Here is a 24,303-nt window from a genome sequence, read left to right on the forward strand (position 1 = left end):
GCCTAGGGTTAGTTCTGTCCTGAGGTAGAGATGATGCAGGGTTGGTGTGGAAGGCTGTCCTCATATTTCCACCATGACTCCATATGTCTTGGTTACATCTTACCTCCTGGTGGTCACTGTTCTTCCCATAGTTTTGATGATGGCTCTTCTTTTCACAACATCACTCCCCTCTTGCTGTATCATTCCACACCAGCATTCTAAGTAGCAAACTTTCCCTCTGTATTTGAGCCTTACAAGGCCCAACCCTTCTTGCCTTGGGTGACTTTCCTTTGCTGCTTCCATTTTATTGTGGAAGAAGGAAGTGTGTGGCACTGTAGCCACTCTGGGAACCAGAGGTAGTGGGCACTTCTCCTATCTACCAAATTGAGAGAGAGAAAGTGTAAAGACACAAAGTCCTCTTTCTCCACAGTGGAAAGGGTCTTCATCTACACTGAAGGATGAAAGGAAGAAATCTTACATTAAGAATAGTAATTTCAAGTTAGGTGCCCAAATATGGGATTACCATAACAGGGGAGGGAAGACACTTCGGGAAAAAAAATCAGCTCAGGCCATATCACATCATAATATCACAAATGCTTATATTTTATATTGAGATGAACATCTAAATTAAATTTTATTTTATTTTTTTAAAGATTTTATTTATTTATTTGAGAGAGAGAGAGCAAGAGTGGGGGGAGTGGCAGAGAGAGAAGCAGACTCCCCGCTGAGCAGGAATCCTGACTCTGGACTTGATCTCAGGACTCTAGGATCATGACCTGAGCTTAAGGCAGACACTTAACTGACTGAGTCTCCCAGGCTCCCTAACATTAAATTTTAAATTATTCTGGAGAACTCTTGAATCCCTGAGAATATCTCTGCAGAACCCCAGGGGGACTTGCAGTCTGATTCAAGAAAATTGACTTAAGGAGAATTTAAGGGAAAATCTAACCTAAACAAGAACACACACCAAAAAGTGTCTGTAGTCTTAATCATTATAATTTTTGTGCCCAAACATTTGGTTGAGAAGCTTATTAAATTTCCATAGTATCTGAGAGTCAATGTCTGACTCAGCAAAGGGGGATAAAGAACCAAGATAAAAAGAGCAATAAACTTGCACATATGAGACCTTGGCTGGGTGCCATGATGCTGGGACAGCAATCCCTTCCTCTGGCCTCTGTTTTCTCACCAGCAAAAGCAGGGATGGGGCATTTGCTTTTTAGTCTTGCTTCTAACTCTAAGCCCTAGCAATCTGCATTCAGGTGCAAACTTGACACTGATGTGGGAGGTGGGGAGAAGGATGAGGAGAGACCTCCAGTAGCAGGTGCTATGTGAGGATCTGACTGGAGATGGCAGAGACTGGGCGTCAAATGGGGCCCAGCAGGAGTGCCCTGGCTTTCTGAGATTGGTGAGGAGTGCTAATGTCACAGTTGTGTCTGCAAGCCTGAAGAACTCATAACTGAACCCAGTCAAAGTCCACATGTCTGAGTTTCACTTTTCTGAGGATTATAGCTGGTAGGAGGTGAGCGTGGTAGTCTGATTGGAATCTCATGTTCAGGGTGGGCCTCCAGGACTAGGCTGTCCCTTCAGCTTGGGTGAAGCAGCACAATCTCCCTTCACCCAAAGCTGGGGCCCTGGGGGGCTACCTCCATGCCGTCTGGCAGTCCCACAGTTCTCACTCTGGTCAGCACCCTAGGACCCTGACCTGCCTTTGGACACCTGCTGTGTGGATGAAGGGTACACCTGAGACCCACTGAGGAGAAGACCCAGCAGCCCCCGGTTTTACACTGAAGGAAAGAGGAGACCCGTGAGTGGCTTGACGGGGCCCTGGTGGAGGATGACCAGGGAAGTTGGGGAAGTCGACTAAGATGAGGAAGTGGGGCATGTGGACAGTCAGCACCCACAGGGAAACTCTACCACTTGCCATAATACCTTCCACTTGCATCTGATACTCGTACCCCACTCCATGTTTTTCAAAGTCTACCATAACTTATGTGATCCTCATATATTGCTGTGCAGCAGGCCAGGTGAGGGTACTAGATTACAACTCAGAAGAGTAGGATCACGTTATTCATTTGTCATGCATGATGTTGTGCTGTGTCTCTGGGCCTTGCTTGTCTGTCATGTGCTGATGACACAGCGGAAGCAAGGTTAGGAATGAGTGTCTCCATCAGAGAAGAGAGACAGGAGAGGTTCAAGAAAATAAAGTGAGATTCTTGGGGTCTATAGAAGTAAACACAAAGTCACCTTGTCTCCTAGAATTCTAATTTACTTTGCTTTCTGTCTACAAAAATGTGTTAACATATGATCAGTTATATTTATTTTTAAAATTAATATAGGTATATAAACTTCAAACTTTGTGAACTGAATAAATTTATTCTCACCCGTTAATTACTGTGGTCACTTGGCATTTTGAGAATTTAACATTTGAGGTTTTTTACTGAAAAGAAAAACACCTCTAATGACTCATGACATGTAGTAATTTGTAATTTTCTTTGGTGTGAATTTTAACAGTACATGCATAGACCTTGGAATTCAGAATTGTTATTCACCTAAAGCCTCAACACAAACCACCACTTATCACTCACTTATCATCCCATCTTAACACGTACACTTTATCCAGAAAATTAAATGAAACATGGGTTTTTGAACATTCGATGGTACGTATGCATATTAGATCACATCTCTTGACATACCAAAGTTTTACCATATTTAGTAGCAATGGCAGTTTTAGAAGATTCTCAGCCTATGTTCAAATGGTAAAATAGAGATGTCAAAAACCTGGTAATGAAAATGTTTTAACATAAAGTTTGCAATATAAGTCCAGTTGTTTATTTAGTAAAAATCTGTCAAAGATTTTCAGCATACTGACAGCAGATAGTCTATGGTAGTGTTTTTCCTTGGCATTAATGACATGTTAAGCTGGATAATTCTTTGCTGTAGCAGTTCTCCTGTGAATTGTAGGATGTGTAGCAGCTCATTGGTTGTCCCCTTTCCCCAGCTGTGACCACCAAAAATTTCTGCAGGCATTGCCAAAGACCCTCCAAGGGCAAGACTGTCCCTTTTCCCATTCAAAACCCTATCTAAGGCAGTTATTCTCCCTGTTTATACTCGCTCATGAATTTCTCTCTGAGCACCAGTGAAGGGTAAGGTGCATTTTCACAACTTTCTTCAAAAGCTTCATTAATTTGAGCAAATTTTTTCTAGTTGCATTTGTAGGTTCTCCCCCTGCTTTAACATGAAAGACCTAAAGGAACACACATCTATAAACTGGTTTGTAGCAAATGTGGGTCCTTCTTAGTTCATATGACTGAGGGATGGTGATTGGCATGAGTTTTGCACGCTGTATTTGCTCTTACTGGGTAGAACAAAACATTTTTGCTTTTCACAAGAGGAGGCATCAGCAATCTCCTTCATTCAGAGGGGAAGTGACTGTCTCCAGTGGTGAGCTACGGATGGTCTATGCTGTCTCCTAATGCTTGGCCCCATTTTCATATTGAACTTTGAGCGCTCTTGTGTGTCTAAGTGTTGTGACTGAGCTTGTATTAGTTTCCCTAGAAGTATTTTAGATGAAAGTATGCATCATTTTAAAAAGCAGTCATAATAGAGTATAAATAATCTCCTGAACCACTTGGTTTATAGTCCTTATTTCAGTGACTGCTGCTTTTCCCTTGCCCTATAGAATCTTACTGGTATTAGTTTCTGGGTAAAGAGAAGCAATCGCCAGCTTATCATTTCTCCTGAACGGGTTCTTCTAGTTGGTGTGAAGCAGTAAAATGCTGGACACGTCAGATGGAATGAGTCTTAGGCTTCTTCCACTCTGAATTTTTCAGTTTTCAAAACTTAAAGCTGGCATTTGATTTTTGTCTTGGTAGTTTTAAAACTTCTTAGCTGTGTGGAAGCATTTTTATAATGCTGGTATAGTAAGCATGTTGGGTTTGCCGATCTCTGCAGTTGGGTTATTTCTTTTACTCATTCCTTTGTGTTCCAAGATAACATTGAAAGGCCATTTAGGGTAGTTTCCTTGGTGGTCTCTTCCTGTAGCCCCATTTCCACCACTCTTTCCTTCACTTTCCAAGGTGTGCCCTGGCCCTTGGTTTCTCCCAAGGCACTAGCGATGGCTTCCTGGCTGAAGAGTGAGGATGCAGAGACTTCCTGTTCTTTCCTGTACACCTAGGAGAGGGTGGTGATGAAGAACTTTGCAGGAGGGGTTGGGAGGAGGGCAAGGAAAAACATTTGAATCCTACTATATAATTTCTGCATGCTCAGAATAAATGGACCTTAGGAGATTTTTAAAAACATATAAATATTATTGTCCCTTGAACTCAGGAGGGCTTTTCATTTCAATCAGAAATCTTCCCTCAAGCCTAAAAGAAATAGTTTAAAATACAACACATGAGGTAAAGGGTCAGAAATGATCAGTAACTGCAGAGAAATTGAGCCAAGTCCATTTCCTTGTTTGATTGTGGAGGGGTTATGTTGATTCCTCGTTGTGACTATGTAACTGTTGGAAACAACAGAGTGACCCTGCTCCATTACAGAATCATTTGGGTGTACTCATATTTTTCTTTTGTGTTTACTGTAGGGAGAATGGTGGATTTTCCAGGATACAGTCTGTCTGGTGCAGTTGCCTCTTTCTTCTTCGTACTGCTCACCATGAGGCAGCCAGGTAGGATACCCTTCTTCCCTTTACTGTATATCTAAATGTCCCAGTGATATAGTCCACATGCAGAGTTCCAATTCAAAAGGGCTAGGACAATATTAGGACTGGGGGTCCAGGAACCAATGCATCTGTGTTCCAGAAAGGGTCCTCCACTTCTAGCTGGGTTACCTTTGAAAAGTGACTTGAGTGCCTTCTGCCTTAGTTTCCTCATCTTTGTGATAAGAATAACAACATACCTATGTCTTAAAGGCTAGGACAGGCTTTAGGATTAAATGAGGCTGCACATGAAGAAGTACCTGGAACACATTAAGTTATTCATCTGTTTTCCTGCTTCCACGCAGGACAGAACTTTGGGGGCAAGGAAAAGGGCTGCTTCTTACCACAAATTAAACAGCATAAAAATACTTGGAAACAAGAAATTAGAAGATTTCCAAGAAATGGATTTGGAAATCTCAGTGGCTGAATTGTACCTCAAAAAGGGATTATGAAAATTCAGTGTCAGGGGGAAATGCCAGAGTCCCAAAGAAAATACAACATGCAGAAGTGGAAAAAACATTGGACAGGGCACCAGAAGGCTCAGGCTCCAGACAGGGCTGCCAGAAACTACATGATGTGACATGAGGCTGTCCTGACCTCTGTATAAAGCAATTTCCTAGCCTGTAAAAGAAGTCAACCAGATGGAATGACTTCAGATCTAGCTTCATATGTGGATTCCATAAATGAAGAATGCAAGCAGATCTCCACTTAAGCTCTGTAGTGACCTTTTGACCAGCATCTATTTGATATTCATCAGCAAGTGAGCAAGTTGAAGTTCCTTCCTTCTTAGGATAATTGGATGTGACAGAGAAAGTACAAATAGTTCTGGAGCATTTTAGGATAAGGAAGAATATAATATATATGACTTTTGAGATTATTAAGCATAACAACACATGGAATTATTAAATATCCTTTCGATTTGCACATAATGACAAGTGGTCAAACATGACTCAAAATTTGATTAAAAGTTTCAAACTCTCTAGACAAGCCACTGCCCTTAATCCATCACAAAATGTCCTTGCACAAAACTGCATTGTACATACAAAGCTCCAGTAACTGGAGCCTTGCCTACTCCAGACCAAAAATTTTTTAAAGTTAAAAAATAATCCTAGGTCCTTACCTAGAACCAGAGCAATCCTGAAAAGCTGAAAACTCTAATGAATGAATTTATTACCTAAATTTTAGGAAAATGATTATGAAATCAGTCACTAACAATATAAAGTGGAATCACTAACTATAAAATAAATTACTATAAAATATAAAACAAATCACTAACAAAGTTCTCAGTGTAAAAAATCAATTTACACATTAACTTATTAGAGAATAAAAACAACCCAGAGAAGGTGGCTTTAGTATATTAAAGATGAAGAAATTGAGATTCCAAATCTCAAATCTCACTGAAAATAGTAGGTTTGCTCCCCAAATCACACAGCTGATGACAGATTTAGCACTAACACTCAAATTTTTGAACTGCATGTTATTTTCAGTACTACACAGAATTGTCTTTTTAACAGCCAAATGTGCAAACCATTTAGATTTCTCTAAATCATTGAAAATAAAGCCCTCCCTCCTCCAGGTGCCTCCATTTTGATAGGTTGGACATCCCAAAGCAAGTATATTAATCTTCCAATTGGCATTTCCTGGTTCCTCTTCTTCACTCTGTTTTGTAGATAACTGGAGAGTGATTGGTTCTACACATCCAATCCTGGCCAGGATTGGGGAAGATGCCCTACTAACCTGTCAGCTCCTCCCCAAGAGAACCACAATGCACACGAAGGTGACATGGTACCGCTTGGAGCCCAGCACACCTGTGTTTGTATACTGGGATGGAGCTGATGTGACTGAGATGCAGATGGAGGAGTACAGAGGCCGGGTAGAGTTGATAAAGGATGGCATTCATGAGGGAAATGTGACTCTGAAGATAAACAACATCCAACCATCTGATAATGGGCAATACTGGTGCCATTTCCAAGAGAATAACTATTGTGGAGAAACAAGCTTGCTGGTTAAAGTAGCAGGTGAATATTTTGGAAAAGACAAAGTCTTGGAGGGAGAAGTATATTAATTTGTGGTAAACCTATGGCTAGTTGAAAAATTCCCTTTTAATCCTCAAGGCAATTCCTAATGGCCAGTCCTCTGTCCTGATTCATTTGAAGGCAAGTAATCCTGAAGTCTTCAAAGCAAGCTCGCTTAAACAACCTTCTCAAGTTTATGCAGTTTTGACTATTCTTGACCACTAATTGCAATCCATGACATCCGGTCATTAGCAATTTTACTGAGGCACAAATTTGTGCTGTACCAGGCTGATGTGTTAGGGCAAGTCAATCACTGAGTGAGTGAATCTAGCTGACTGTCCAGCAACCAAAACTCAATGGAATGCATTGTTCTCTACCCAACCTCCAATATGCAATAACCAAATGCGCAAATTATGTTTCTTTCTGGAATGCCTCCTGTGGGAAAGCTAGTGCTGGGAACAAAGAGGTTAAGAACTGTGCTTTTATGGAGATTATTAAATATTAGTGTTCAATGAACTGGGGACTCCAGATGCATTTGGACATACCACTGTGAATGACAGGGTTTTGCCTGATGCTTTTGTAGTAGCAAAGTGGGAAACAGTTGAGAAAAAGGATCTGTTCTCGGGGGAAAACGCATATCTGAAAAGTAAATAATCATCTAGTTCCCTGGCAAGAATAACTCTCCCATATGCTAAAGAGAAAATCAGGCAAATCCACTGATCTTCTCAGGGAAATTGTTCTCTAGAGATGTTACCATTTCTGACTCACATGAAAGCTGTGTCCTAACACCATTTTTTCTTAACACCTGTGACTATGATTATTATAGTTATGTTATAGGTGATCGAAGATGGATGAAAGAATCTACGTATTTCTGAGATATGGAGAGAGGAAGGCAGCTGTTCACTATCAGGAACATTTGAAAATAAGCCACACATTTTCTAAGGCTGTAGGTGGAGGGAGTGATTCTCTTTCCCCACCAAGTGATAGAGATTTATCATCCATGGGAAATATAGTCCCTTTGTTTGGGTTTGAGAGCAGTGTTGGATAAAGAAAGAATTTCATGACTACATAAAACCAGGATTTCTCAAAAACATTTTCCCATTGGCTGTAAGGAATATTTAGCAACAAGAGCTCCTCCTGGGGCATCCCACTCTATGTAACAGGTTATCTACTTGCTCCCCAAGATCACAACCACCACCAGAAAGAATGTGAAGAATAGTCCCTGGAGATGATTTCTGGCTTTATATTAAACATTCTAATTAATCAGAGTCAAGATAGCATCTAAAATGTCAGACAGAGTTTGTGGCATAGGGAAGCTCAATGAATAAATTATAACACGTCTTTGTTGGCAGTACTAGTGACTAAGCAAAATGTCATTATGTCCCTTTCTCTTATTCTCCTCCTGTCTGGATCTGAAGAAAAAGACTGCTCATATGGTAAAGTTTAAAGATCCAGAATGGAGAACCAGCAAAGTTTATATGAACTCCAATTTGAATGGGAAGAGGACTTGGGACCTATGAACTCCTGCCCTATCCCTATGAGCAATGTCACCGGGATCTTGGTTTCTATGGTTTGTGCCTCCATGGACTCCAGGCCTTAGGGGTGTATCTTCCCTCCACAGGTCTGGGGTCTGCCCCTTACATCCACCTGGAGGGACCTGTGGAAAGTGGAGTCCAGCTTGTGTGCACTGCAAAAGGCTGGTTCCCAGAGCCCCAGGTTTATTGGGCAGATATCACAGGAGAGAAGTTGCTGGCTGTCTCTGAGCATTCCATCCAAGATGACAATGGCCTGTTCTATGTGGAAGCCACTCTTGTGGTCAAGAATGATTCTGTGGAGACCGTGTCCTGCTTCATCCACAACCCCATCCTCAATGAAGAGAAGAGCTCAGTCATCTCCATTCCAGGTCAGAGCTCTGCCTCTAGGACCAATGTGCTAATGTGCAAAGTGATTAACAGGAAAGGTTCAAAGGACTGTTCCATAGCACCTAGTATTTTTTTATTAAGGAAAATATCTAAAATTTAGTAATATGTATTAAAACATATAAACTATTTATGGCTGGAAATATATACTATATTTTGATTAAACAGCTATTGTTAACGGTATTCCAGTTATTTTCAAGTTCCACCTCTTCTTCTTTCTGAACTAATTTTCTTTACTCACAAGTATGCATCACATGATAAAGAAAATAAAACTATATTCTTTCAATTAAAATGTTTTCCTATACCACATTGTGCCAGTTGCTTCTGGAACCTGTCATGTGAAGATAATCAGAGATGGAGATAACTATTTACATAATAGCATCTTAATTATAGCCTCATTTATAAATAGCAACAAAAACAACAGTAAAGAGAAAGGCACAATACAACAGTGGAGTGAGTGTTAAATATCTAATGTGACTATAAATTATAGCATTGATGAAAAATGGTATTTTCAAATGATTTTTATGGTTGAAAAAATCCTTATGGTGGACTATTTATATAAAGATTACATCTATCTATCTATCTATCATCTATCTATCTATCTATAAACATTTCCAATCATGTAAAGAATAATGGCTTTAAATAACTTAAAAACTGCACTAAGATTTTTGGGACACCTTCTATATTTAGATATAAGGATATAGTTATTCTTACTCATATAAATGGATATATGAAAGGATTTTAAGTAAATGTCACATGTGAATGTTAAAAGGAGCTGAATATATATTATATATTGTATATATGAATACATATTATAAATGCTTTATATATGTTTTATCTCTCAGTTTGGAATTAGAGGTGATAATTGTCTATGTCCGTATATTTTTATACTTTCCATGCACTTACAAGAAGAATATGTATCATTTTTACAAGATACTAAATATCAATATGTTAATTATCAACATAAATAAACAATCATGAGGTAATAGAACTGAGACGCTTTTTGTTATGCAAACAAAAGGAAAAATAGCTGGATCACTAGGTGTTCTACAGGAAAGAAGATTTTTCTCTAATTTCTTTTTTATGAATTGAGCTTTATATTTATTTATTCATTAATTTTTTTATTATGTTATGTTAGATACCATACATTACATCATTAGTTTTGATGCAGTGTTCCTTGATTCATTGTTTGTGTATAACACCCAGTGCTCCATGCAGAACTTGCCCTCCTTAATTCCCATAGCCCAGTGATGAACTGAGCTTTTTAATAAAATGTAGAGCTTTCTTTTCTTTTTAAATATTTTCTCTCCTTTCCCTTAGATCAAATTCCCTAATATATTATCCTTGTTCTTTTTCCAGAGAAACTCCAGAATGAGCTAGGTAAGTAGACCCTGGATGCACTAGTATAAAGGAGACCCTGCTTGCCCCAAAGGGAATTGATAATCCCTGGACAAAGCCAGTGGGAGCTACCATGACAACTCGTAATCCAGATGAGAAACAGAGGCATGACTTTAAGTCTCAAGTTCAGTTAGTACCAGAAGGGACAGGTAAAACACAGCCTCCTTCAGGCACCTTTGCACTGCATAACCTATGACTTTAAGTGTTCACTGGGACCCACTGAGCCTCAGATGGATGCCTGTAAGGGACACAGACATGATCTCTGCTCTACTTGTGTGTAAGGGTTGGTATAGGACAGATGGTGGGTCTCTGGAGGCCCTTTTAAAATCTTTCTAGTGTGAAGGCAGTGTCCTCATGGTAACTGGAGATCATCACCCATCACATCAACACTCTGGCCTTGCTCTGGTTTCTGCACCTTCTCCTCACCCCAGTGGATCCTAACCTCATCATACTGGGCAGGAGCCATTACTTTCCTAGATGTAGCCTGGGACACTGCCTGGGTCCTTCAATCATTTTCCTGTTTTTCTTCTTTTTTTTTTTTTTCCTTAACAGTTGGACTGCAATTATTTTACTGTACCTAAGATAAAGATAAGTGGTTTAAAAAGTAACCAGCTGATATTTGGGCCCCTTTCAGTTTCTCCTTTACCCACTTACCATCTTCCTCCTTCCTGTGACCTTTTCTCCCAGCCCATGATAACCAGCCTGCTCCGTGCCCAGATGCATATGACTTTGTATCACTCATTTTCCATCAATATCCTGCTCACCCTCAAGTCACTGGTTATAGGAATGTGTGCGTGCACATGTGCCTATTGCAGATTAGGTGAGGTTGAGTGTACAGACACACCCCAATATCTGCCAGAGTCTAGTGTGACACTTTCAAGCCCATCAAGGCCATAAAGATAAAGGGAATGGCCTCAGGAAGGTCAAAGGTAACTCCACAATCTGAGGAAAGTTCCACCCCTGTAAGCCATACCTTCCAAGTCAGATCCCCTTCTGCCTGCGTAGCATCTGCTTATGATCAGACAGAAACCTTAACCAGCAGAACTTGTTAGTTACAGATCAGACCAGTGTTGGGGCAGGTTGACACATGTCTCTGTCCCTCAGGAAGACTTTTTTTTTTTAATTTAATTAATTAATTAATTAATTAATTTTTACTTTTAAAATCCCTTTATTTTTTGTTTTGTTTTTTTATGCAAAATGTCTCCCCTAATTTTTAAAAATTATTAACATATGATGTATTATTTGTTTCAGGGGTACAGGTCTGTGATTCATCAGTCTTACACAATACACAGCACTCACAATAACACATACCCTCCACAATGTCCATCACCCAGCTACCCCATCCCTCCCATCCCCCTCCACTCCAGCAACTCTCAGTTAGTTTCCTGAGATTAAGAGTCTCTTCTGGTTTTTCTCCCTCTCTGGTTTTGTCTTGTTTCATTTTTTCCTTTCTTCCCCTATGATCTTCTGCCTTGTTTCTTAAATTCCACGTGTCAGTGAGATCATATGATAATAGTCTTTCTCTGATTGACTTATTTCGCTTAGCATAATACCCTCTAGTTCCATCCACGTTGTTGCAATTGGCAAGATTTCAATTTTTTGATGGCTGCGTAATATTCCACTGTGTATATGGTGTGTGTGTGTGTGTGTGTGTGTGTGTGTGTGTGTGTATACACACACACACCACATCTTCTTTATCCATTCATCTGTTGTTGGACATCTAGGCTCTTTCCATAGTTTGCCTATTGCAGACATTGTTGCTTTAAACATTGGGGTGCACGTGCCCCTTCCGATCACTACATTTGTATCTTTGGGGTAAATACCCAGTAGTGCAGTTGTTGGGGTGTAGGGTAGCTCTATTTTCAACTATTTGAGGAACTTGCATATTATTTTCCAGCATGGCTGCACCAGCTTGCATACCCACCAACAGTGTAGGAGGGTTCCCTTTTCTCTGCATCCTCGCCAACATCTGTCGTATCCTGATTTGTTAATTTTAGCCGTTCTGACTGGTGTGAGGTGATATCTCATTGTGGTTTTGATTCGTATTTCCCTGGTGCTGAGTGATGTTGAGCACTTTTTCATGTGTCTGTTGGCCATTTGGATGTCTTCTTTGCAGAAATGTCTGTTCATGTCTTCTGCACATTTCTTGATTGGATTATTTATTCTTTGGGTGTTGAGTTTGAGAAGTTCTTTATAGATCTTGGATACCAGCCCTTTATCTGATATGTCATTTGCAAATATCTTCTCCTATTCTGTTGATTGTCTTTTGGTTTTGTTGATTGTTTCCTTTGCTGTGCAAAAGCTCCCCACAAAAAAGGAGAATTATAGACCAATATCCTTGATGAATATGGATGCGAATATTCTCACCAAAATATGAGCCAGTAGGATCCGACAGTACATTCAAAGGATTATTGACCATGAGAAAGTGGGATTTATTCCTGGGCTGCAAGGTTGGTTCAATATCTGCATATCAATCAACGTGATACACTACATTAATAAAAGAAAGGACAAAAACTATATGATCCTCTCAATAGACGCAGAAAAAGCATCTGACAAAGTACAGCAACCTTTCTTGATTAAAACTCTTCACAGTGTAGGGATAGAGAGTACATACCTCAATATCATAAAAGCCATCTATGAAAAATCCACAACGAATATCATCCTCAGGAAGACTTTAGGTGAAGAGTCACACCTCTGAGTTATTTGAACCACTCTGACATGTCCACTGGAGACCCAGTACACACAATACAATCGGGTGTTGTGTTGTTCCTAGTTGTGCTGACCTTCTGGGACCACAGTAAAACATGATGAAAATATGGAGCTACCCTTGGCTCCCTGTTAGGTGGGTGTTACAGATCTACACCCTTAGAACTTTGAGGGTTCTTGACTGAGGGTACCAGGAGTTTCACATCTACCTCTGTATTATCCTCATGAATTAGAACTTGGAGACAAGGACCCCCTGCAGTTGGCTGCTGGCAAACTGAGCTTGCTATAGAAGTCCTAGGACTGGGGGCGCCTGGGTGGCTCAGTTGGTTAAGTGACTGCCTTCGGCTCAGGTCATGATCCTGGAGTCCCGGGATCGAGTCCCACATCGGGCTTCCTGCTCAGCAGGGAGTCTTCTTCTCCCTCTGACCCTCTTCCCTCTCGTGCTCTCTATCTCTCATTCTCTCTCTCTCAAATAAATAAATAAAATCTTAAAAAAAAAAAAGAAGTCCTAGGACTGGAATTCCAGTTCTCACTCTGGCAAATAATTTTTTTTTTATTTAAATTTTAGTTAGTTAACACACAGTGCAATATTGGTTTCTGGAGTCAAATTTAGTGATTCATCACTTACATACAAAACCCAGTGCTCGTCACAGCAAGTGCCTTCTTTGATGCCCATCACTCATCTAGCCCACCTCCACCATTTCCCTTCATCAAATAATCTTATAAAAATAATGACTAGTTTTAAGAAATATTAATTATATGCCAGGTGTGATGCTAAATGCTTTACAGAGATTATTTCTTTTTCTTACAATAATTATAAAAGTTAATAGATTTATCATTTTACAGCTGGCAAAATCTTATAGATATATGTGGTTTGTGGGAAACCCATTGAGAAATTGTGATATTTGCCCTCTAATCTGGCTTAAGAGTGCAAGTTTTTAATCACTTATGTGTGATTTTTGTAAATCATTGGTCTCTATTTCCCTCATCTTCAAAATGAACATGTTGAATTTAATCTCTGATGTAGTATTAAGCTCTACACTGGATATGATATGATATTAATATAATATATGATACAAAAATATAGCATATTGAGGAAATGAGATAACCCACTTAATTAAATATGCTGATTGAAAGAGGATTATATGACATGATGATGGGATTATCATGTTTCAAGGAACTGATGTATATTCGGTGAACTGCACACTCCAGAGAGGATTTAATTTTCAGTGAATATTCAGAGGGCCTTTCAGTAACATACGTACAACACCCCAATAATAGAACAAAACAATAAATGTGAGCACAAATTGTGTAGAAGGCCCCCAAAATATACAAAAGTATATAAAGAAAGGAGATTATGCAGAGCTTCTCTCAAGGAGCTGGTATTCTAGAAGAATATCACTTATTAACAGATTGGGCTGCATGATTTTTTCCCCCATACTTCCAACTTTATTTTTCACTTGGATTCTGGAATAACATGTGTTTCATATATCTGTCATGCACCTACTCATATGGGTAATGGAGATAAGGAAATTGTCTGTTTTATTAAGTAATTTACTGTAAAATACGTGGAAGTAGAAATAACAGCAGACCAATCCCTAGTTCATTTTTTCTGACTCCTACTTTTGTCTCCAGATTTTAACAGATACATATACAATGGAGATCTTATTTTAGGTAAAATTGAAAGATAAAGCAAACAAAATGCTGGAAGTAATTGGTAGTCAAATTCTAGCTAGAATAGAAGGGAATAATCTGAAAATTAGGTTTGTATTGATTGACAGTAAGTTTCCTTTCTAAAGAAGTACCTAAGCAGATTTTAGCTAATTACATAATGAGGACATTTTGCCTTTGGTCATTGACTCTCATCCAACAATATACAAATTTATGCCTGTATTTCTATTATAAATGATCATAACCTATGTGAAAACATTTTTATTGTTTGATTGGAAAAGATGACTCTCAATTTAGAACAGAGAAAAACTAGCATGCCAGAGCCTGATGAACTGGAAAGCCATTAGAGAAAATCTCCAATTTTCACAATGGGAGGATTAGACTTTTTGTGTATTCATTGTTGTTTTGTGTTTTATATTTTGCCAACCTCCCCAATTCTTGGTGTTATAATGTTTCTCCAAAATAATCTGAAGACATTGAACCTGGTGTGTGTTTAGAGCTCCACATATGAGGGATCTCACAGAACTAAAACATGGAAGCTGGATCTGACTTATAAGGTGTTATAAAAATCAAACCAGGGGAAGGTTCCTTCACATTTCATTACTAAAAATCCACCTGAAACTCATTTTTATCCCTTATCATTAACAAGGCAGAGGGATTGGCTTCAGTGCCCTCAAGTTTCACGGTCTGCATGCCTCCACTCACACTGCATAGTCATCCAAGAGCTTTATATAGATGATTTTGCTTAACTCCAGAAGGGATTGATATATTTATTTCACAGTTTAAGAAACTGAGGCATACACAGATTGAGAAGTAGTTTAAGGAGCTCATACCAATGTGAAGTGATAAAATATTATTTTTGTTCTAGGAGTATTAATTGCAAAATTATTTTATTGGGCTGTAATCTGATTAAAATAGGTCGAGGCAGGTGTGGGTTCCATTAATGGTTCTTTTTTTCCAGGGACAAGCTCTATCCTGATTCCACCAAGCCTCCCCATCTCTAAAGGATGACCTTGTGCCTCACAGCTCCCCTGGGATGCCCCTGGGTTCTAAACCCCACTTGAGATTTTCCTACTGATGACACTATTTGCTCCATTTTGCGTCTTTCATTGTGTTTTGTCTGTTGTATTTCATAGCTTCCTTAGAAGTGATTGGACCTCCCCAACCCATCCTTGTCAGAGTGGGAGAAGACATACAATTAACTTGTTACCTGTCCCCAAAGACTAATGCACAGAGCATGGAGGTGAGGTGGGTCCAATCACACCGTTATCCTGCTGTTTACGTGTATGCGGATGGGGGACATGTGACTGAAGAGCAGATGGAAGAATACAGAGGGAGGACAATGTTGGTGAGTGATGCCATTGACCAGGGGAGACTGACCCTGCAGATACACAATGCCACAACGTCAGATAATGGGCAGTACCGGTGCCTTTTTGAAAAAGATGGTGTCTATCAGGAGGCCAGTTTGGATCTGAAGATAGTAGGTAAGGATTCCAGATGTTTTGGATTCAACCTTTGTTCTACTGCTTTAACATGCTAGTTCCTGGAAATTTTCCCTGGTACTTGAAATTTTTGGAATGTCCATTCACTTGTCAAATTTATATTAAACCCTCTGATGCATAAGAACTGTAGTACGTACTTAAAGTTCGCAAACTCACATGGACCAGATTTAATTCTCTGGGTATAGAAATTGTACACTTCCCAAGATCTCTGTAAAATGACCACACATTTAGTGAAATTTGAGAATTTTACTCCATAACTCTACATACAACTCATTATTTCACAGAGTGTTCTTAAAATTCTGAACAATGTATGGTTACTAGGAAGTATAATTATGTGAAGACTAAACTATATCCACATAAAAGCAAAAATAGTATCAACAGAACTGGCAGGATGGAAGAAGAAAGACAAAATCACTCCCTGCGTCATAATTTCCCACTGTTTATATTTGTGAGTAAGAATTGATTTTTCAAGGTTAGCAAATGCCATTGAAGACATAGGCCAACATTTTGGATAATTGATTTGTTTCTTCCATTGATTTTGGGTCTCAATTCATAAACATATTCATGAAATATCCACAGGGGTACATATTGAGAAGTTAAATGGACTCTATTATTTTCTGCCACTGGATGTACATGTTTATAAAATCTTGATATTTGAGGATATTCTTTTACTAACTTTCCTTAATCCTGTCCATGTGATTCATGTCTTGGTCAAAGCTATTTTGTTTTCAGATACAGAAGAGAAAAGATTGGCTTTAAAATTTACTTTTCCTGTGACTCTGAGGATGACTTTAGGAATACAAAAAATAAAAATCAACCAAACGTAACAAAACTAGAAGGCATTCCCGCTAGTCTCATCCCTAAGTGGAGCATAATTCCACTATAAGCTTTGTTCTCTCAGCCAAGCCTTTCCCCTCTTTCCTCTCAGTGAAGTTACTGGGACCATATGACCATATAACCATATAACCATATAACCATATAACCATATAACCATATAACCATATAACCATATAACCACTTGCAGACACTCTAGGTTTTGTTCCTTGATCTCTCTTCCCCAGGTCTGGGTTCTGCCCCACTGATCACTGTAAAGGAACAGAAGGATGGAGAAATAGAGCTGATATGCAGTTCAGAAGGGTGGTTCCCAGAGCCCCATGTGCAATGGAAGGACATGGAAGGAAAGATAATACCATCATTTTCAGAGGTTCTGACAGAAGACAGCCATGGGCTATTCCATGTGGAGACATCTCTATTGGTCACAAACAGCTCTTTTGTGAACGTAACTTGTTCCATTAGTAACCCCCTTCTTGATGAGGAGAAAATGGCAACTTTTTTTCTCTCAGGTTGGTGACTCCATGTGTTCCTCTCAACTTTGGGGAATACATATGAAGGCAAACCCAGACTTACTTATTTTATTGCTCTACTATTTTAAATTTTTATTTTCTTCTCTCTGATAAAATCACCTGCTATCTCTTACAAAAATGGTCTTCAGGACACCTGGAGATCCTACTGACATCCCTTTACTAAAGCCTTAAGGTTATATTGTTGCATATACACTAACTTCTAAGACGACTCTACCATCACTGTAAGGACAAACTCTCTTCTTCTGATGTGAAACCAATATCACTTTTTTTTTCTTTATTGTGGATTGTCTCTGGGATTAGAAACTAGTTTTCCTTAACACCATCTTCATGCCTGTGGATTAGGTAATTTTATCCTTTTCCTACCCTTGTTATTCCAGTGATGGTGGTGATATAATTGGAAAAGAGACAGGAAAAGAAAAGTGTGTGTGTGTGTGTGTGTGTGTGTGTGTGTGTATTTCTGACAGGAGCAAACAGTAAAGCTAGCATAAACTTTGGGTCTCCCCTCAGGTTCTGCAGAGTAGAGAGGAACAGATCAGCTTCCTCTGTGAGAGACCCACTTCTCACCCTCCTCTCTAGCTCAGGAGCTGCTCAGATAAAAAGAATGATCTTGGAATTTTCCCAGTTTCATGATTTAATGGGATTCTGGGTTTTCCATTTTAGAGCCCATGATGATTTTTTCATGGAAGATAGTCCTTATTTGGGTATTACTTCTTGCTGCAATTGTAGGCCTGGTGAAGAGGAGGAGCTGTAAAAAAGGTAAGTCAGGTAAATAGTCATGTGTGGAGCATCCTCTGTAGGGGGATCCTTGCTGTGCATTTTCCCTAGCCTCTTTTTTCAGCAGTCACATAGGGGAAGCACTCAGTGAACATTCAGTAATTAATGAAACATGAGAGTCCATGCTTACATTCATGTAGTGGAGGATCAGTGCTGAATGATATCAGAGTTTACAGTGATAATAGAAGCAAAGGGATTAAAAGACAATAATTTGATCCCCCAGTGAACATTCCCAACCGATCTACTTAAGGGAGAAGAAGAAAAAAGTAGCATAGCCATCCATGCTTTCAAGGCTGAGAGCTGAGACCTGATTGGAGATGCTGTTGGCATGAACGTTTCACTAAAATCTTTAAAAATACGGTGACTTGCTTATTGATGATTCTTGCTCTATGGAGGAAGGACTTCTAGGTGTTGATAGGTTGTTTTGTGTGCCCTATAAAGTTCCTTCACTTCAAATCTCTTATGTCACTATAACTTTGGTTTGCCTGTTTGGATGTTGATATAATGGAATTTATATTTTAAAATACTCCATACATTGGTTATCATCAGAATGGATTTTCTTTCTCTACAGTGAATGTGACATTGGATCCAAATACATCTCACCCAGGACTGATCCTTTCTGAGGGATACAAGCATGTGACCCATGAACATTCATAGAGCCATACATCCAACAGAGCTTGCGCAATGGACCAGGCCAGGAGGGGCTCATGTCAGGGAGATGGTACTGAGAAATGGAGGTCAGGGACAAGGCAGTATAGGTCCCAGGTATTGCCAAGGGCAATATAGGGAGGGAGGGAGTCATCCCTCTGTCACCTGAGAATGTGTTCAGACAATGAGTTGCTATAGAAACCAGTACTGGGCCATTACCTTTCCTCCAAGCCTCCTCTCCCTAAAGATGGCTCCTGGAAGGGTCAAAATCTTCCTTGACTAGCCTCTGGACACCTCTCTTTATAACATGACCAACAAGTGTTCTACTACACTTTTCTTCTCTGAAACTCTATATGCCTTCTTCATTCTTTAATCTCTTAATGTGGGTTCTCCTGACATCTTTCCTACACCCAGGAGATTTTGCAACACCTCCAAGGGAATAAACAACCTTAGATTCTGGAAACAAGGATTATAGTCCAAGTCCCAGTCTTCTTCTTTCACCAGCTGCTTGAAGGGGCTCACACCATCCTCCAGCTACCAAATCAAGATGCTTTAATGTCACTCTGGCTTCAGATTTGATCTGGAGACTGATCCCTTCGGAGAACTATCCTATCCCAAGCACTCTGATATCCTGCCACTGATCATAATCTGATATGTGATGACTAAAGATTCTTAGAAAATCCAATGAGAAATGCAATTAGGCCTAGAGAAGGAAATGCAAGGAAAGATTATTTATAGGTTTCTTTATGAAGGTGACTATTTTCCCAGTGGGGCTGAGGAAATAAGAAATACAGTTAAAAAAGAGTAAGAGAAAATACAGCTGAATAGAAGGAGGAAATCTGATCACTGAGATATAATCTTAAATATCATATGAAATGTAGAATTCCTATTGCAGACTTTTTCAGAAAGTGGAAATTTGGAGCACAAAAAAATTTTAGAAATTCTATTTGAAGACAAATACCATATGATTTCATTTATATGTGGAATCTAAAAGCAAAGCAAATGAATAAACAAACAAAAAGCAGAATCAGACCTATAAATAACTGAGAACAAACTGATAGCTGCCAGAAGGGAGAGGATAGGGGGATGGGTAAAATGGGTGAAGGGGAGCAGGAAGTACAGACTTCCAGTTATGGAATGAATAAGTCATGAGAATAAAAGGTACAGCATAGGGAATATAGTCAATAATATTGTAATAGTGTTATATGGTAACAGATGGTAGCTACTCTTGTGAGCACTACATAACCTATAGATGTGTCAAATCACTGTTGTACACCTGAAATTAATGTAACATTGTGTCGACTTTACTCATATTAAAAAAATGTAAAGAAGAAGAAATTCTAGTCCAAGAAGAAAATTAATTTCTTTTCATTGTATCTATATGAGACGATAGATGTTAACTAAATCTATTGTGGTAACCAATTCACAATATATACATATTGTACATACATGATGTACATATATACATCATGCTGTACACCCTAAACTTGTATAGTGATATGTGTTAATTATTTCACAATAAAGCTGGAAAAAGAAAAATTAATTTTATATTGTGTATACGAAGGTGTCAATTTTATTTTGAAAACAAAAAAATGCACAATTAAAATCAATAATTACAAAATAAATAAACAGAAGCAATAAATACAACACATGGTAGGAAATATTTTAAAGCTATAATGAATTAAAGAAGAGAAACTATAAGTGGAAGAGGAAAGAATATGGGAAAAGAAAGACTTGGAAAAAGTCTTGATATCTTCTGAAGTGAGAATGAGGAATATCTACCAGTGACACTGTTGTCTTTTAGGGTGGCAGCCATCATAGTCATCACTCACCTGTCGCATCCTGGAGTGTCTCTTTTGGCTCAAGTATTTTTTCTCTGTTTTTTAAACTCATATGTTTATGTTTGAAGCTATGTATTATTCTCCCACTAGTATTTACACATTTATTTTAGTTTTTAAATTTTTCAGTAGTGAAATACACATAACGTAACTCATTTTAGCCATTTTAAAGTATACAATTCAGTGGTATTTATACCTTCATGATGTTGTCCAACCATCATCAGCATCCAGTTCTAGATTATTACTCCAGAAGAAAATTCCATAATTATTAAGCAGTCACTACCCATTTTGTCTTTTTCCCAGCCCCTGGCAACCACTAATCTATTTTCTGTCTCTATGAATTTGCCTATACTAGATATTTCATATAAATGGAATCATAAAATATATGGATTTTTTAGTGTCTGGCTTTTTTTTTTTTAACTTAACATAGTATCTTTAGTGTTCATCCTGTAGCATGTACCAGCACTTCATTCTCTTTTTTAATAAACAATTTTTATTTTTTAAGAGCTGTTTTAGGTTTATTGCAAAATTGACTGAAAAATCCAGAGTATTTCCATATCCCTGCTCCCTCTCCCCATAATTTCCTATTAACACTTTGCATTGGTATGGTGCATTTGTTACAACAGATGAACCAATAATGATGCATTATTTTCAACTACAGTCTCTAGGTGGGGTCCACATTAGGGTTCACTTTTTGTGTTATACGTTCTGTGGGGTTTGATAAATGTTTTCCTACTTTTGGTACATTAAGTTACCCTTTTTATTTTTGAAGTCAAATTTATTAGTAGATATGCTGGCTTTGCCTTAAAATATGTTTAATGTTACTCTATTTTGACTTAATGTAATTAAAAATATTTTTTTTAGTAAAGTCTGAGGGTTAACTATCCCCCCTTTTTTTCGTCTTCCTTCCTGATGAGTCTAACTTTTGCTTGTTAGTTTTATGTGCTTGTGTAAGCCCAATATATAACAGATAGGTTTTCCCTAGGAAGATCTCAAGAAAGTGTGTTTTTTATCAGTCAAATTCTTTCACTATGTATTAAGAAACATGTTTTCTTTAGCTCACCAAATTGGGGATTAATTTACTTTCTCAGTTCCAATGCCAGTTTAAAAAACCATGGGGAAAGAGAATGATTTGTGGCCTCATTAAGACACCCCAATCACTGATGCAGTCACTGTGGCTGATGGATGAATGTTGGATTGGCCCATCAAGGATCCGGTTCCCTGTCACTCCTGATGCATAGGGAGCTGGTTGTAGTCATGCAAAGCATTGTGACTCTCAGAAGAGATGTATAGATTGGATAGATCTCAGTTTAAGGGAGAGGACTGGAGGAAATCAGAAACCAAATTTGTTAACCCCTCTGCAAGACTTTTTTCTCATTGTCAGTAGACTTTAAGTTCCATTAGGGCAGTGATATTTTTCTTTTTTGTGTATCCTCATAAAGTAGAAAAGTGGCATATATTAGCTGATCAATAAACATTTATGAAGTAGAGGAATAGATTTGTAAATAGGGTGTTTATTTAATATTTTACCTATAGAATACACTGTGCTGGGCTGTAGAGATAAAATGCTTATTAAGGTGTAATTCCTGCCCTAAGATAGTTCTTTATTCTAATACAGTCTCTCTCTTTATTTTTGAACGTCTTATCATTCCCTCATACAGTCTACTCAGAATGGGATTGCCAAAGCAGTCCAGCAATAAATATTTGGTGGAGTCAGATGGTGAATTCAAGGTCACTACTTTGTCAGGAACTGTGGGCTACTTGGAGACCCCTCATTGCTTGTTGATTTGCCCATCCTTAGAGATGAGGATATGATGGATGATGTTGTCCCTGACATTTCTACAACTGTGATTCCAATAGAACATCAATCTTCACATTTTCTTTCATTGCCCACCTCTAGCCTTTGATCCCCAATCTCTAAGTTTAGAAGGACAAAACCCATTAAAATGAGTAGAGAAGTAAGAGCACCTCGCTGGCTCAGCTGGTGGAGCATGTGACTTTTGATCTCTGAGTCCTGACTTCAGGCCCCACATTGGGCATTGAGCTTACTTAAAACAACAGCAGCAACAACAACAACAACAACAACTTTTGAGAGCCGGGGAGCCGCCCCCAGGTCACCTGTTGGTCAGCCTGCTTGACCAGTGTGTGCCCTGGTGGCTGCCATGGGAGTGTAGGGGAGACCATCTCCCTGGAGTCAGGTTCATTTTCCCCAAGCATGGTCAAACTTATGTGGTGCCCTTCTGGGGATACTTGAAGATGGAAAGAAATTTGATTCTTCCAGAGATAGAAACAAGCTCTTTAGGTTTATGTTAGGTAGGTGATCTGAGGCTGAGAAGAAGGGGTTGCCCACATGAATGTGGGTCAGAGAGCCAAACTGACTATCTCTCTAGACTACATTTATGGTGCGGTGCCACTGGGCACCCAGTCATCATCCCACCAAATGCCACTCTCCTCTTTGACATGGAGCTTCTGAAACTGGAGTGACAACAATGGCCTCCTCCCTGAGCTCCCCATTCTTAGATGTGTCATGGAGGGATCTGGTGTGTCCAGATGTACACGTAAATCCTATAGCACTTTTCCTGACTTTCCACTACACTCTTTGTATAAACATGACCCTGACTGAATGTGTTCTGGCACTCAGCTTTGCTCTTTCACTCTCTCCTCCTATGTGTGTTGGCTTAAACTATATGACCTATATCTCAAGTTACTCATTTTATTTTGTTTTTGTTTTGGGGTGAAGGTTCAGTTTTAGTCTTTTGGATCTAGGTTTCCACTTACGTATTAGTAAGATATAAATAGTACAAATAATGGGTTAACTTTATTTTTTAAATTAAAAAAAAGATTTTATTTATTTACTTTAGAGAGGGAGAGAGGACACATAAAGAGTGAGGAGGGGTAGAGGGAGAGGAAGACACAGACTCCCCGCTGAGCAGGGAGCCCGATGTGGGCCTCGATCCCAGGACCCTGAGATCATGACCTGAGCCTAAGCAGACACTTTACCGACTGAGCCACCCAGGTGCCCCATGGGTTAACTTTAGGGTAGGAATTAGTGTGGGAGGGGATGCAAGAATCTTTATTTTGTTATTATTTTTTGGATGAAATTTGTGTCTATTATATATTAAACATTTTTGCTGCTGCTCTGCAAAGCCATAGCAGATTTGAGGTGCTGTTGAGGGTTGAATTACTCTCCAAGTTGAGAGATGTTCTTGGGTCAGATTAAAAGCCCTACCTGAAACTGAAGTGGGGAGGGGAAGAACTTTTGCACTGCCCAACCCCAGCCTCACCTTAAACTCTCTGCCTTATGAAAGCAGATCATGCTCACTGAGATGCTGGACACTACAGGTATCTGTCCCCAGGCCAGTAGGGACCTCTGAAGCTTTCTTTGTGGTCTGGTTTATTATTATTATTATTATTATTATTATTTTATTATTTTCCACCCTGTGGTTTTTCTTTTTCTTTCTTTTTTTCTTTTTTAAGATCTTATTTATTTATTTGACAGAGACAGTGATAGCAAAAGCAGGAACACAAGCAGCGGGAGTGGGAGAGGGAGAGCAGGCTTTCCTCCGAGGAGGGATCCCAGGACCCTGGGATCATGACCTGAGCGGAAGGCAGACGCTTAACAACTGAGCCACCCAGGCGCCCCACCCTGTGGTTTTTCTAATGAATAATCAGGACTTTTGTAATCTCATAGTTACCCAAGCTCCACTTCCCAAATTTTAAGAACTTTAATTGAAACTTTAAATTGAAGGTGCTGTTCGTAGACACCCAATGAAAGTCCAGCCATCATGACAAA

The 24,303-nt window shown here is 39.1% G+C and overlaps 1 protein-coding gene and 1 pseudogene across 1 annotated transcript; both read left to right on the forward strand.

Annotated features, from left to right (window-relative positions):
* Window positions 1–1,504: 1,504 nt before the first annotated feature.
* BTNL2 (butyrophilin like 2) lies at window positions 1,505–19,721 on the forward strand. Its single transcript, XM_027603639.2, has 9 exons — window positions 1,505–1,783; window positions 4,562–4,645; window positions 6,346–6,693; window positions 8,312–8,593; window positions 9,969–9,989; window positions 15,521–15,868; window positions 16,948–17,229; window positions 17,911–18,006; window positions 18,596–19,721. The coding sequence occupies exons 2-9, from the start codon at window positions 4,567–4,569 to the stop codon at window positions 18,679–18,681; spliced, it is 1,542 nt and encodes a 513-aa protein (XP_027459440.2). The 5' UTR covers window positions 1,505–1,783; window positions 4,562–4,566; the 3' UTR covers window positions 18,682–19,721.
* LOC113927971 lies at window positions 18,709–22,994 on the forward strand (annotated as a pseudogene).
* Window positions 22,995–24,303: the final 1,309 nt, after the last annotated feature.

This window comes from Zalophus californianus, chromosome 7, assembly GCF_009762305.2.
Source record: "Zalophus californianus isolate mZalCal1 chromosome 7, mZalCal1.pri.v2, whole genome shotgun sequence".
In the NCBI taxonomy this organism is placed as follows: domain Eukaryota; kingdom Metazoa; phylum Chordata; class Mammalia; order Carnivora; family Otariidae; genus Zalophus; species Zalophus californianus.